This window comes from Dipodomys spectabilis, unplaced genomic scaffold (genome assembly GCF_019054845.1).
Source record: "Dipodomys spectabilis isolate Male_0828 unplaced genomic scaffold, ASM1905484v1 ptg000054l, whole genome shotgun sequence".
Taxonomy (NCBI): domain Eukaryota; kingdom Metazoa; phylum Chordata; class Mammalia; order Rodentia; family Heteromyidae; genus Dipodomys; species Dipodomys spectabilis.
Genome location: NW_024870731.1, coordinates 24,077,654 through 24,091,939, shown reverse-complemented (window position 1 = coordinate 24,091,939; position 14,286 = coordinate 24,077,654). Strand labels below are relative to the sequence as shown.

Below are 14,286 nucleotides of genomic sequence, written 5' to 3'. Positions count from 1 at the left end.
TCTCTAAATTTTTTGCTATTTTACACATTGAGAAATTATAAAAAAAAAAGAGAGAGAGAGAAATATCCACAGAGGTGGTATCTGTGCTTTAACACCCTTCAGTTTAATTGACTTAATTTACGATTAATTGTTGACTCTCACCATGATATAAGAAGCATTAATGTAATCTGTTCCTTTCATTCCAGGCAATGGTGCAAGACCCACTCGAGCACGCTCAGCTATCACATGGAAAAATCAGTAACACAGCATTAGTCTTATGATACTGTAAACAACAGCTCCTCCTGAGAATAACATATTCTTCTTCGTGGGAGTAACATATTTCTCTATCTCCTCTGAAATTTACTTACATGGCTCAGCAAAGGGAGAGGCAGAATTTAAACACAATTTTGGTGTACAGACCCAGTAGACCTCTAAGGTATATCTTATATAAACATGTCAGATGGTATGTGATAACTTTTTACTTTAGTTTATAGTCTTAGAGTTCCTTAGCTTTTGTCCCTGCAAACTTATAAATGTCTTTGCCCCATGAAGGGCCGTTCTCAGAGAAAAATCTCTCTGATGATTACTCATATCTGTGTCTACAGTGTACATACAAAGCGTCCTGATTTAATGCAAGCGTAACTCCCAATCAATTTTGTCTGGATCTCAATATCCAGGATAATTGAATGCTGCAGCTCTAGTTGTACAGATTAATCTAGGATTTGATAAGTGGTAAGAGCTTTGTTACTATCATCATAAAATGAAAGACGGCAGAAGTAATCAAATTCTATATATATTTTTCTGATCCTGGGGTTTGAACTCAAGGCCTGGGCACTGTCCCTGAACTTCTTTGTGTTCAAGGCCAGCCCTCTACCATGTGAACCACAGTGCCACTTGTGACTTTTTCTGAGTAGTTTACTGGAGATAAGTCTCACGGACTTTAGTGCCTGGGCTGGCTTCGAATCATGATCCTTATATCTCAGCCTTCTGTGTACAGGATTACAGGGGTGAGCCACTGGTGCCCAGCTTGAATTCTTATATTTCAAGGGGAACCTAAACTAGATTTCTTGTCAGATATATGGACTAACTCCAAAAGTCTGCCTATCATTCACCTATCCAAGAGAAATAATTGACAGGAGGGTTTGAGATGGGGCGGGGCGGGGGGAGGGGGGGGGAGATAGCCATCAAGATGCATTGTACTTATAAACTGGTATGTTGTATGGTAACCCCTTGGAATAACTACTTAAAGATAATTTTTTTAAACCCTCTAACCCAAGTCAAACTGATTTTAAGGTCTTACATGGCACAACTGAAGAGTTTCTGTTCTTTTCTTTGTTGCACTCTTTCTGAGCACTGAAGCACTCCACATATTTTGCATTACATTGAGTGACCAGCTAAAAGAAAAGTAATGTTTTAGTCTTCATTCAAGGGTATAATTCATATACCTGCTTGATCATTTAGAAAATACCAATAATCAGATTACTAAGAAGGACATTTTTTTTTTGTGCCTCAGAATACTCTCAATGCTTCAATATAGTGGAACCTTGTCTCATTTCTGGAACCTGGGTACTGTGTGGACTTCTGTGAACATGGTATCACTACTGTTTTGATTTTTGTCCTTAGTGGCACACATAACTTAAGTAACTCATCAAGAGCTAATTACATTGCTTGTAGATGAAGAATTTAGTAGGTTCTTAGTACGCTTTTGTTGAAATAAGAATTTTTAAAGGTCATTATAAATAACCCAGTAGGGTGGTCATTTTTCTTATTTTGTTCCTTGGCAATCATTTGGTCAATCTGCTTTCCTAAGTGTACATGGGGAAGTAGGGTGTCTATTTACAAGCAACATATGGGAAGTTTGCTTTTCCCAGTGTGTGAACTGCTGCCATTGGGTGCTAGAGGCACTAAGTGTCATCTCCAAGTGTCTGACTTTTTCCCCTTCTTCTATTTGAGTTCTAAAATGAATAATGACTGTAAAAAAGCCAGATACCTGGTTTCCAGCTGAATATACACTGGATTGTTTGATGAATTAAGAAAACATGTTTAGAACCAGAAGAGTTTCAGATTCTTTGGGATTTTGAAATATTTGCATACATATGAGGTGTCTTGGGATGGGAATCAAGTCTAAACATAATAAATTTGTTTCATATTCACATAGCCTGAAGGTAATAATTCTAGTGTTTGAAGCGAAGTTTCACAGTGTGGAGCTTTGTGGCATCATACTGTCACTCAACAAAATTCGGACTGAGGAATGTTTTAGATTTTTAAGTTAAGGAAGCTCTCATTAGTCATGCTCAGTTTTTTTGCTTTGCACAGTTGTTCGATAGGTAAACAATTTCTCATTTTGTGTTCAAATGGAAAAGAATGAGATGAGCCTGTGCTCATTTCTTATAATAGAGCTTTCCAGAATCTTTAACTACAGAAAGGTAAAAGAAAGTAAAAAAAAAATTCTCATTTAAAAAATTTAAAGTGACATACTGTGTCCTTACTATTAATCCCTAGAAGTGATTTTTATAGCATTTAGGATGTTAACAGGAACTAGAAATTTAAAATTACTCTTATGACCAAACTCAATGGAGTCTATTTTTTAGTTCTTATCATAGGATCCAATTTGCCTGGCACGATCCAGATGAAGGTTTCAGAGGCTACTGAAAGATTTATCAGGAGAAATGAAGCTATAGAGATTCATCCCAGCCTTCCCATCTTAATACGAAGATAAAGATTTAACTTTACATAAGGAACAAAATGCAGGAAAATAAGAATTGAAAAGATAATTCAAGACTAACAAATAACAAACCATTAAATGATTGGGAAAGATAGGCAGCATATCAAAGTTACAATTAATTCCTTGAGCTTTTCTCATCTTAATTACAGTCTTAACATCTAACTGTCTTTAAATGTTACACTCTTATTGAAGAAAAAAACAATTATTGTAGAAACACAACTTTTCTGTTATTATTTAGTAACTCATTTTTAAAACTTGTCTCCTGGAATAGATTTTCAACAGGCATATTTTAAGGACAATATGTTAAATAACTTTTTTTTTTTTTGCTAGCACTGGAGTTTGAACTCAAGGCCTTACACTCAGCTTGTTTGCTTGGATAGGCCTCTACCACTTGAGCCATCAAGTTCAAGTAACAATCTTTTCTTTCTGACTAGAATATAGACCTAGTTTCATGTTATTGTGACCAGAGGATGATGTTTACGGTCAGATAAAGTCATAAACTACTCACAAGAAAATATGGAACAGGACTACATCTACTTGAATACAAATGATACTTATATGGATCAGAACCTGACTTCACATTACAGTTAAAGAGTACAAAGAGGACCTGACCTTCAATTCTTTTCTACTTCCTTGCTTTAAAGATATTATTATGCAAAGTTCTACCTTAAACTGTTTTTCCAGCCGAGTCTTTCCTCCCACTCCTGGTATGAGGATACTGTTAACATAGCTATGTAGCTGATTTGAAGATACTTCAGTCTCCTTTCCAAGAATGGCTTCCAACAAGGCATCGTGGATGAAAATGTACTGCTCCTACAAAGTGCAATATATGATGATCACCAAGGAAACCTGTTAATTCTGCCTCAAATAGGGACCTGTCAGTGAGTTCCTGCAAGCATTTGGAGCTAGATGGTCTGTTTCAATACTCACTCATCATAATTTATTTTAGGGCAGATATTGTTAACAGCTCTTTGCTCTACACTGTGCCTGGAGGGTCTATACGGCCAGCAGTCCACAAATGTGTCTTCAATGAAGGCCTTAGGAACCATCTTGTCCTAGATGTTGTATCAGACCCAACAATGTATTTAACTCCCAATAGTTTGTGACCCAGTTCTCAGTACAATACAGCTGTAACTCAATCTTAAGTGCTTTTATAGTTATTAACAAATCTGAATGTTCAAGATCCACCCAGAAATAGAAAACAGATCCAAACAGTAGGATATCTTCTACAACCCTCTACATTCCTTCATGTCCCAACAGAATGAATCTGTGTTTTCAGTGTCATTCAACTTTCAGTTGAAAGGGTGCTGGCAGCCCCTCCTTACCTCAGTCTGGACGAGGTAGTTACGCTGAGTCCTGATATGCTTCAGGAATCCCAGGACATTAACTGTGCTTTTGTCTTTTATCTGTTGCAGCATGCTGTCTATCACAATATAGGTGCCTGTCCTGCCCACACCAGCGCTGTTAAGAAAGGAAGGCAACTCAGAATGTTAAGTATCCAGTGAACTTGCAAATAACCTTGTCTAACCTAGTATAAATGACATAGGACATTCATGTAGACATTGCCTACAAACTGCATTGAGAGCACTTGCCACCTTGCAAGTCATGATAAGGAGCACTTTATACTGTAGGAATTGCAAGACAAACAATGTATATTACTTTGAAGCTTGGGATGCACAGCTGCAGTCACTGCCCTAGCAGAAGCCAGCTGCTGAGGCTCTGGCAGGCAGCTTCTCCTGCTGTGTGCGCTCACAGTGACTCTGTGAGCACTCATCCTGTGAATGAACCCCTTTCCTGTACAACTGCCTCAGTTGGCTTTTGTTGCCTGCATTGAAGAAGCTGACCAGTGAGCAGTATTAGCAGGTTCCTACTTAAAAAGGGATATTTGCCTTTAGTAATATCAAGGAATAGCCTGAGACTGTGACCTGTAGAAAATTTGGCTTACTCATATTTCTTGTTATTTTGGAAAATACTCAGCAAGATTTGGATTCTTTAGTACTCAGTCACAATCTTCTTTTGGTCAAATGCCCCAGAAACTTTCCTGTCTGGCACAATACCTAGGCTGTTTGATAGACTTCTCTCCACTTTAGTGATTCCTAAATGGATTAGCATAAAAGCAGAGTTTTCCTGGGAATATGGATGTGTTCCAACTTCAAAAAGAGACTTTTTTGGGGGTAAGAGCTTATTGTAAGAATAGCCCAAAGAAATGCTTAGAAAATACCATGTAGATGGGCGCCAGGGGCTCATGTCTAATAATCCTAGCTGCTCAGGTGGGTGAGAGATCTCAGAACCATGGTACCAAGTTAGCCTGAGGAGACAAACCATGAAAGTCCTATCTTCAATCAAACAGCAAAAAGCTGGAAATAGTGGTATGTGGCTCAAGTGGTAGAGTAGCATCAGTCATGAGTGAAAAACCCTAGCAAGCATGCTGGTACAGAAACAACAAAAAATCAGCAGAATCCATGCAGGTGTGTAACATCCATCACCGAATTAAGTAACATCCATTTGAGTACCAAATCAGGAAAAAACCCACAAATGCTAGTAAAGAAATATATAAAAAGTTTTAGATACTTAAAAATGCTACTACTACGCTTTGGGAAGTATAGATTTTTACTTAGCCTGCTACTTTCCCTATCAACAGTGGTCTTATATGAGAAAATGACTTTATGAAAACTAGAGGTTTAAATTCAATAGAAAAAACAAAGCAGTAGAGGTTTGTCTACTTGAGCAGATATTTAGGTTTGTGCTGATTTACTCATCTTCACTTTCAGATAAGGACTTGGGCTCTAAGTCAAAGGAAACAGAATAGCTGTGGTTCCAAGTTCACAAGGCAGCCAACTTCAGGAGTCAAACAGGAGGCTGAAGAAAGAGATGCCAACATACCTGCAGTGCACCAGCACAGGGCCCATGTCTGGTGTGCGGGCTGCCGAGGATCTCCTCACGAAGGTCAGGACCGGGAGGGCATACTCAGGAACCCCCATGTCAGGCCACTGTGTGTAGTGATACTGGATCACTATCCTTTCATTCTGGCGGCCCTTGGGGTTTCCCTTCTGACCCTAGAAGAGAGGTGTAAAAAGATGCCATGAATCTGAGAGTGAATATTCTGGACAAAAGGACTTCAAGTGTGCCTGGAAATAAGGCTTCTGATTTCATTTTCCCAATTATTGTTTCTGAGCTATGTCACTTACTCAATTTGGTCTAACTTCCTTGTTACTAAACAGAGATATCTAGCTAGATGTGGACCACCCCGATCTCTTAGAGAAGATGGTCATACCAAGAGAAGATGGTCATACCAAGAGTGAACATTTAACAGCAGGCATTTGGATTCAGAATATCTTTCCTACAAGGCTCTGTGTCCTGACTTGTTGCCCCTTTCTATGCTTTGCACTCATTTCCCCATGGACCATTATTCCTGGCCCTTCTCTACTGTCTGGAAGCAGAGATACGGGCTAGGTACTGCTGTGTATTCTTTTCCAGGAGGTTAGGAGAGGGCTCTAAATGTGAAACAAGTCACCAGCCTCTGGACTTTTTCAAAGAAGTTTTCCTCTAACAGACTGAACTTTGATATGTTAACTTGTTTTTGATAATTCAGGGCCAATAATGGGGCTTACAGGACACCTGGCACTGTGCTACAAAGGCCCAAGGCTGTTTTCTTGCTATCAGTATCCAGAACACCTTAAGATCCTACTTATATCTTTCGCTGACAAGAAGTGTGAGTCTGCTTAAATTCCTGAAGAATTCCGATGAGTCATAATAGCTTTATACTAACTCTTGATTTGCTCTATGATATAAACACAGGGATGGTGCTACTGATTTTCAGGTCTTCAGTTATTTGTAGAATTCTATATGATTTGTGATTTATGGGTCAAGGTGACTACTGTTTTAACACATTTCCAAAGATCTCCAAGATGCCAAAAAAAGTCTTATTTTCTGCAAACAATTCTGCGAACAATTGTCCTATATATGAGAATATAGCTCCGTATTTTCTTTCTGAGCATTTATCTATAGTTGATGATCTATGAATCTGGTCATCACAGTAGATTTTGGAAAATAAAAACACTGAGGTAACTTGAAAACAGCATGTATGATTCTCTGAATATTAATAGTTCCACAGGGGGAAAAACATTTTTATAGTTGACATTAGAAAACACTAATCAGAAAAATCTTAACTCCAATATTGTGTTCATTGCTCATTTCTAAAAGAGGATACATATTCTGTAGCATCCATTTTTTATTCTTATCAACAGCATAACCTGGTTTTCTTTGTGTGTGTATCCAGTATCAGGCTTTGTACTCACACACTTGCTCAGCTTTTATGCTCAAGGCTTGCATTCTACTGCTTGATCCATGCCTTCATAGACAGTTTTCTGGTTAGTCTCCTGGACTTGTTTGCCTGGGTTGGTTTCAAACCACAATTCTTAGGAGTCAACCTTCCGAGTAGCTAGAATTTTTTAAAAATGGTTTTAAGTGTGAACCAACTAAGTTAGTGCCTGGCAAAAACTTGGATTTGTACATAAGTATAGTTCAGGACTAGTATTTCTTGGGAAACCAACAAATACATGACATTTTTGCCAAAAGAGGATGCGTTTTTATCAAAACAACTTATTGGCCTATATTGTACACTGGTTTTTCACACAGGTGCACAGATGCTTTGATGGCCTGCCCAGTCCCTGATACCTTTTTCACTTTCGTGTTTCTGACTGAAAAACGACGAACAGTGTAGCAGGCATGTACTTTTGTGCTCTTCAGTGTGACAATAATGTTTCCATACTCTTCGCTGTTCTCTGTTGGCCAATACTGATCACATTTCCGCTGAAAAAAGACAAAAGTTACAAATGACAATGCCAAGACACAGGTAAGTCTGCATAGGCTGAACTACTTAAAGACAGAAGTGACCTCTGAAGAAGTGAGGCACTGGGATAACTTGGGGCAAGAGAAAGTGTATGTATCATGTGGAACACAGGCCTGGATTTATGGAAGAGACCAGGGAATGTGTTACAGTTTGGGTCATCACAGAATGAAGAGTCAGAATGAAGCAGTAGTTATTTTTGAGTAATGAACTTGAAACGTTAGCCTTCACTCCAGCCTAAATTAGCACCACAGACTCATTATCCAGTATCTTCTACAACACTTACGGTGTTTCTCAAATGTGGTCTGAAAGTCAGGGTGTCTAAGCAGTCCTTTCTGTAATGTCCTCACTCCCTCCTAAACTCTTCCAACTTCCTTGTTTTTTGGCTCTTGCTGTCCCCTGTTCAAGTCTCCCCTTAGATATTAGCTACTGTAATACCCCCTGGACTAGAGGATGCCATTCATGGAGTTCACATTTGTAATGCCTTAGTTCTTTTTCCACCAGTGCACTCTCAGAACTACAGTGGTGAGAACACGTTTTCACTTTCTCTAAATTCCTGTTCTACTATAGGCATTCTACAAATACTTTGTTAATTAAGATAATAAAGCAAGGTACTCTTACTCTTCCTTTCTCCACAAGATTTGTAATCATGACAATAATTCCGGTATTTTGCTCCCAAATCATCCTCCAGAAGTCTTCAAATGTCGACTTTAAAGGTCCCTGCGTGGCAATGTAGGATTTCGCTTTGTTGTAACCCTTCAAAGGTGACAGAGTACAAAGTGAAATGAAAGCAGTATCACACAAGACCAGTTAATAATTCAAGCACCTTCCACAGTGAATAGGCTGAGCTTTCCATGAGACCTCAGCACAGTTTTAAAATACATGCAGCAATCTCTGCTGTATTCTTCAGTTTCAGAAATGGGTTAGGGCTATAAAAACATGTCTGACTTACATCGACATAGTTTGCATTAATGTAGTCACTGTGCTTAGAGTCTTTTCCTGGTAAAGGTCTTAACTTCACCCTACTGTGATCATCTATAAAAGATAAAAAGGCAAAACAAAATGTAGAATTTTTAACAAAAGCAGCATTTTAAACATTAACCCCATGTAATCTCCCAGAATGAATACACTGAGAAGCCTCTGAGCAACTGCTAAATACATAGAGCATTCGAAACCATAGCGAAAGCACAGGGCCATTTATAGCCACTCCAGAGTGCCTAAGAAATGCAGTTTTTTATGCTGAAAGCAAGTTCAAAGGCCTTTGATTACCCATGTCCCATCCCCCATTAATAGGTCTAAAAATGCGATTGTGCAGAACATCTATTTTCAGAAGACTAAATTCAGATGAATTCCCTGTTATTGTCACAGAACCCAAGGACTTAAACCTGGGATCCTTCAAGAGGAATCTCATTGTGCATCAGCTACAGTCAGTTTTGAAGATGGTTTCTTACCATAGCAAAAGAAATAAAAGGAAGCTGAGAGCTTTTTCCTAGCTAGGATGGATAGAAGATTAAAAATCACAGACAGGGCTGGGAAGGTGGCTCAGTGGTAGAGCGCTTGCCTTGCATGCATGAGGCCCTGGGTTTGATTCCTCAGCACCACATAAGCAAAAAGAAAAAAGCCAGAGGTGGCGCTGTGGCTCAAGTGGTAGAGCGCCCAGGCCCAGAGTTCAAGCCCCATGACTGGACCTCCCAAAAAAAAAAATCACAGACGAATGATCAATAAACACTAATCATAACAGAACTGCACATTTAAAGTAATAGGATAGCACTTTACACTATGAGGGCTATTATGACCCCCACCACCACACTTCACACCCCCACCTTTCCCAAATTAGCTGGTGCTGGTGGGAATGTGAAGATTCTGGACCTCTCATATACTGCTGGTGGGAATCTCAAGTGGAACAGGCACTTCGGTAATTCCTCAGATGTTAGACTTACCACACAACTTAGCAATTCTATTCACATACATATCCAAGGAAGCTAAAATATGTGCTTGAATAAAGCCTTATATATGGAATTAATAAAATGTGCCATAGCCATACAATGGAGTACTATTCAACTATAAAAAGGAATGGAATACTGATACGAACTTGGGAAACATTATCTTAACTTAAAGAAGCCAGGCACAAAAAGTTACATGAGATATTATTTACATGACAGGGATAGGATATGCAAATCTCCAGAGATAAGAAGGAGGTATGAGTGCCAGCTAACACCTGAGGGGTTTGTTGAGATGTTAAAAATGTTTGAGTGTGGTTATGACTCTGCACTCTGAACACACTAAAACCCACTGAATTGTGTGTTGACTTTAAATGGGTACTTTACATGTGGTGTGAATTACGTTTCACTAAGGCTTTCTTAAAATTTTTCCATACTGTTCAGATTTTAAGTGGTCCAATTTAAACCCACTCTATATAATGTGGTCTTAACCAAAGTATGTGTTCACCATAAAATCGCTATGTCTGCCTTTCATCCAAGAGCATACACCTTGTGATGGTGAAATGGTGAGGGTCAGCTGGAGTTGTTTACAAAATGTTTAGGCTCACGGTAATAGTAAAACACATCTCTGGGTATGTGGTTGATAACTTTTCTGACATTAATTAGATGGCTTTCTGTGGTCAAATTAAGAAGAGGATGAGAAAAGACATTGCTCTGCTTCAACGGAATGAATGGGTTAATTCGTGATATGATGTCATTACTGAGAGATGGTGAAAAGTAGGAGGTGGCCTGGTTCTAGGGGGACACAGTAGGTCCGATGGAGGCAGGTGCCCCTGAGATACAGATATATCTTGCCCTGGCTCTCCCTGAATTCCCATCTGCCTTGTAAAGGAGCTCCCTTCATATCGCATACTTTTGCCACTATGATGGGTTTCCCACTGACATGGGACCAAGTAACCACGGCCTGAACCCGCCAAACAGCTCCTTTCTTTAGGTTGTTTAACCAAGTACTGCGGTCACAGCTATGGAAAAGTAACACATACCTGCTAAGCATCCCGATCCATATTGACATATTTCCATATGTCATCATGTCATGTTCTATAATGTTGTACTGTGATATTTCAGGTTAAGAATGCCCAACCTACATTATTAGCCACTCCCCTAAGTTCTCCGTGTCTATGGACCTGACTTTCCAGTCACAGATGTAGTCTGTACTAGGATATTCCTTCAGGCCCCATGTGTAGCATACCTCACTGTCTGATGTGCTCTAACCTCTAGGATGCTCCTGAGCCTGAAAATACACTGGGTAGAGCTAAATATATGGACCAAAAGGACAGGAGGTTCATCCCTTAAGGAAAGCCTAATTAGGCAGCCTTAGAAAGACTGCTCTGAAATTCAGCTTACTGAACTTCCTTCCTTCCCTGCGCTTGTTATTAGAAACCTCTATCCTCATTGGTTACAATGCCAGTGATATTTATATTCTGGCTCCCTACATCTGACAGGACATCCCTTCATGTGAAAACAGTGAAGCTCAGAACATTTTTTTCTTTTTGAGTCATCTTATTAAACTCTCTGACATCTGACAGCCAAATAAAAGACTGAGCGGGTAGAGAATGTCCCCACTTCCTTAGACTTTGGAAGACAGGCTAATGAGAGGTTAGCTTGCAAGCATGATTCTTTCTTGGCATTCTGGCTCTATTTGGCTTTTAGTTTCTACTCAGCATGAAAATTCAATTTCCTCACAGTTGAAGATAGTTTAAAGTTTATTACTCACATGCTAAAATGTTGATGTATCTGTTTTTGTGCTTGTTATCTAGATGATTGGAATGTTCTGCAGTGATGTTCATATCTGCCGTACAGCGTTGGACCTCCTAGTGAAGAAAGCAAACGGTGACATTTTAAACACACTTTAGAAAACAAGCAACCATCGTCACACATAAATGTTTCTATCCCCATGGACTGAATACATAACAGGATTCCCTATAATTGTATTGTGGCTGAAAAATTCCTATCTCCTCATGACGTCAAAGCCATGATAACAACTTAGCATAACACATTATTCATGTGTTTATGGTGCCCTGTCAATCATTAAGTAGAGTATGTACACTTGTGTCCAGTATATAATACTTGATGATAATAAAGGACTTGCTACTAGCTGCTTTTTACTGTACTAAATTATTGGTATTTTATAGTATGGCCCCACTCCTAGAACCGTAAACTGGAGGCCCTGTTCAGTCACTGACCTAAACAATCTAAGTTTGTATAACTGCACTTTATGGTGTCCATACAATGATAAAATTGTCCAGTGAGGTCCTTCTATGAACCTGTGTTCATCATTAAATGATATCTATCTATCTATCTATCTGTCTGTCTGTCTGTCTGTCTGTCTGTCTGTCTAATCTATCCACCTATCTATCCTTCTACAAAGTACTTACTCTCTAACGCTGAATGCACCATTACCTCCCAAACCCAAACTTAGATATAACCATTACCACAAACATAATAAGCATATGAAGAATACATGAAGATCTAAGGTTTTCATTCTTTACTAATTCATCATTTGTCTACTACAGATTTGGAGCCAGGCATTAAGATCCAAAAGAATATCTTTTTAAAAGTAGACCACAGTCTACTCAAGAAAAGATGCTGTCAATCAAATGCAATCAAAAGACCACAGGTTTAAGAAGAATAATTCTAAGAACAAAGCAAGGAAAGTTTAAACCAAGGTGCAACAGTTTATCCTGAGTCTTAAAGGATCCACAGAAATTTGTAAGGACAATATCCAACTATGATTTGCAACCATTTTATAACCACGAGAGTATACAAATTGACTTAAAGAATTCAGTTCTGAAATATTCAGCAACTAATTGTGGCTCAGATATGTATGGCCCCTGACAAATCACTGCTGAACTTTATTCAAGTGTACTTTCTCTACAAAAACAACAGTGGCAAAAACAACTTTTCCACTACCTTATCCCTGCATAGAAACATCAATTTAGCCAAAGACAAGGTTGCTGAAAAGCCAAATTTTTCTACACTGAATGCTTCAAATCCAAGAAAGTATGGGAGCAAACTAATAAAGGGAAGTCATTAGCAGTGCACAGCTGTTACAAAGAGCAGGAGCGAAGTAACAAAATTATCAGGAGCAATGTTTTACACGTAGCAGATGTAACAGAGTTTAGGAGAATCAGACTTTTTTTTTCTTTCACAAAGGAGTTGCATAGCAATTACAGATCTTTGCCACAGCATTTACATTAAGCATAATGACAACGGGGAATAGTTGTCTGGTATATTCACAGAGGACTTCCCAGGAAGGAATCCCTCTCTGCCCTGCTAGGACCAACTCACTAGCATGAAAGAATAACTAAGGTATAAAAATAAAGGATTACTATCTGTTCAAAGGATGTACATGCATTGACTCTCCAGTTCTTGGAAGCTGTTTACATATTGAATTTTTCATTATCACAGGCCATCCTAGCTGTCCATTAAAAAAAAAAAAGACCCCCATAGGCAGTTGCTCAATCAGCTCTTTGGGGAAGTATATTTCATGAGGATTCTTAACCTGCTTCTAAATGCAATAAGCTATTTTCTGTTCTATTCTAAAACAATTTAATAACTTGTAGCTTTGCAAACAGTAGTTCAAAGGACTTAAGACTGCCTTTGGCTGTTTTCTCTAAAATGTGGAAAAGTTTGGGCATAACATAGTCTGATATGTTGTCATCTACAAGAGCATAAGTAATGTTAACCAGACTTGCAATATTGGTTTGGTCCATGTCTTTTGGAATTGTCTTTAAAGCCTGAGGTATACTTTTCTAAGGCAGAGAACTTTCTAAAGTCGATTCATATTCATATTTGTATACAAATAGCAGAAATGAGCTGACATCTTGTTTCTACGTTGTGAATGTCATAGCCTGGGCTATGTACCTCCGAGCTGAGTTGTTTAGGTTTTACTTAGCTGTAAGTTCTTTAGTCTAAGATTCATTTTGGTTATTGCTTATTTTTCTCCTGTTATGTGGTGATAAGCATAGCTATGGACTGAAGCTCGGACTCTGTTATAATATAATTGACCAAGACTGTTTGGTACCAGCTGTCTGCACTGTTTTAAGTGGTCATTCAGTATGTCCAAACTTCTTTTGTTATCTAAAACCCTTGGTCTCATTCACTGGCTCTGCTTCACTTTTCCAATTATGTGAATGACAGAAAACAAAGACTAGTCATAAATAATGCTAAATCTGATTTATTAGAATTCATAGGGGCTTGCCTAAGGCCTTCCTGATTCTGTCTGGTGGATAATAATGTCATCTGTAATTCCTTGTGGTACTGCTTGGCTCATTTAGATGCTGATAATATCATCTGATCCTGGAGTGGCTTTCCTCTATTGGAACTGGCATTTCAAAGTTAATGTGATTTTAATCGGTGTTAAAAATCTTTAGAGTATCACTGCCTGGTGAAGTATATATAGTAAAGCTACCTATTCAGTACCCTGACAAATAATTTAAGATTTATGCTTGCTTCTCTCTCTGTGCCAGTCCTAGACTTTGAACTGAGTTTTTCTGTTCAAAGCTAGCAATTTGCCACTTGAGTCACAACTCCACTTCCAGCTTTGTGTGTGTATGTGAGAGAGAGAGAGAGAAAGAGAGAGAGAGAGAAAGAGAGAGAGACAGACAGACAGAGAGACAGACATAGATAGAGAGTGAGAGATCAACTGAAGGTAAAAGTCTCACAGACTTTCCTGCCTAGGCTGGTTTCAAACTATGATCCTCAGATCTCAGACTCCTGAGTAGCTAGGACTA

General features: G+C 38.8%; 1 protein-coding gene across 3 annotated transcripts in view; it reads right to left on the bottom strand.

Annotated features, from left to right (window-relative positions):
* Window positions 1-14,286, bottom strand: part of Ptprg (protein tyrosine phosphatase receptor type G) — a 689,215-nt gene that overhangs the window by 22,524 nt on the left and 652,405 nt on the right. For all 3 annotated transcript variants that reach the window (XM_042679699.1, XM_042679701.1, XM_042679700.1), the window contains 9 exons: window positions 11,268-11,364; window positions 8,506-8,588; window positions 8,175-8,309; window positions 7,382-7,516; window positions 5,588-5,760; window positions 4,030-4,165; window positions 3,371-3,517; window positions 1,280-1,373; window positions 142-218 (listed from right to left, as the gene is read on the bottom strand). In XM_042679699.1, coding sequence (XP_042535633.1) covers window positions 142-218; window positions 1,280-1,373; window positions 3,371-3,517; window positions 4,030-4,165; window positions 5,588-5,760; window positions 7,382-7,516; window positions 8,175-8,309; window positions 8,506-8,588; window positions 11,268-11,364 — 1,077 coding nt within the window. The remainder of the gene's footprint in view (window positions 1-141; window positions 219-1,279; window positions 1,374-3,370; window positions 3,518-4,029; window positions 4,166-5,587; window positions 5,761-7,381; window positions 7,517-8,174; window positions 8,310-8,505; window positions 8,589-11,267; window positions 11,365-14,286) is intronic.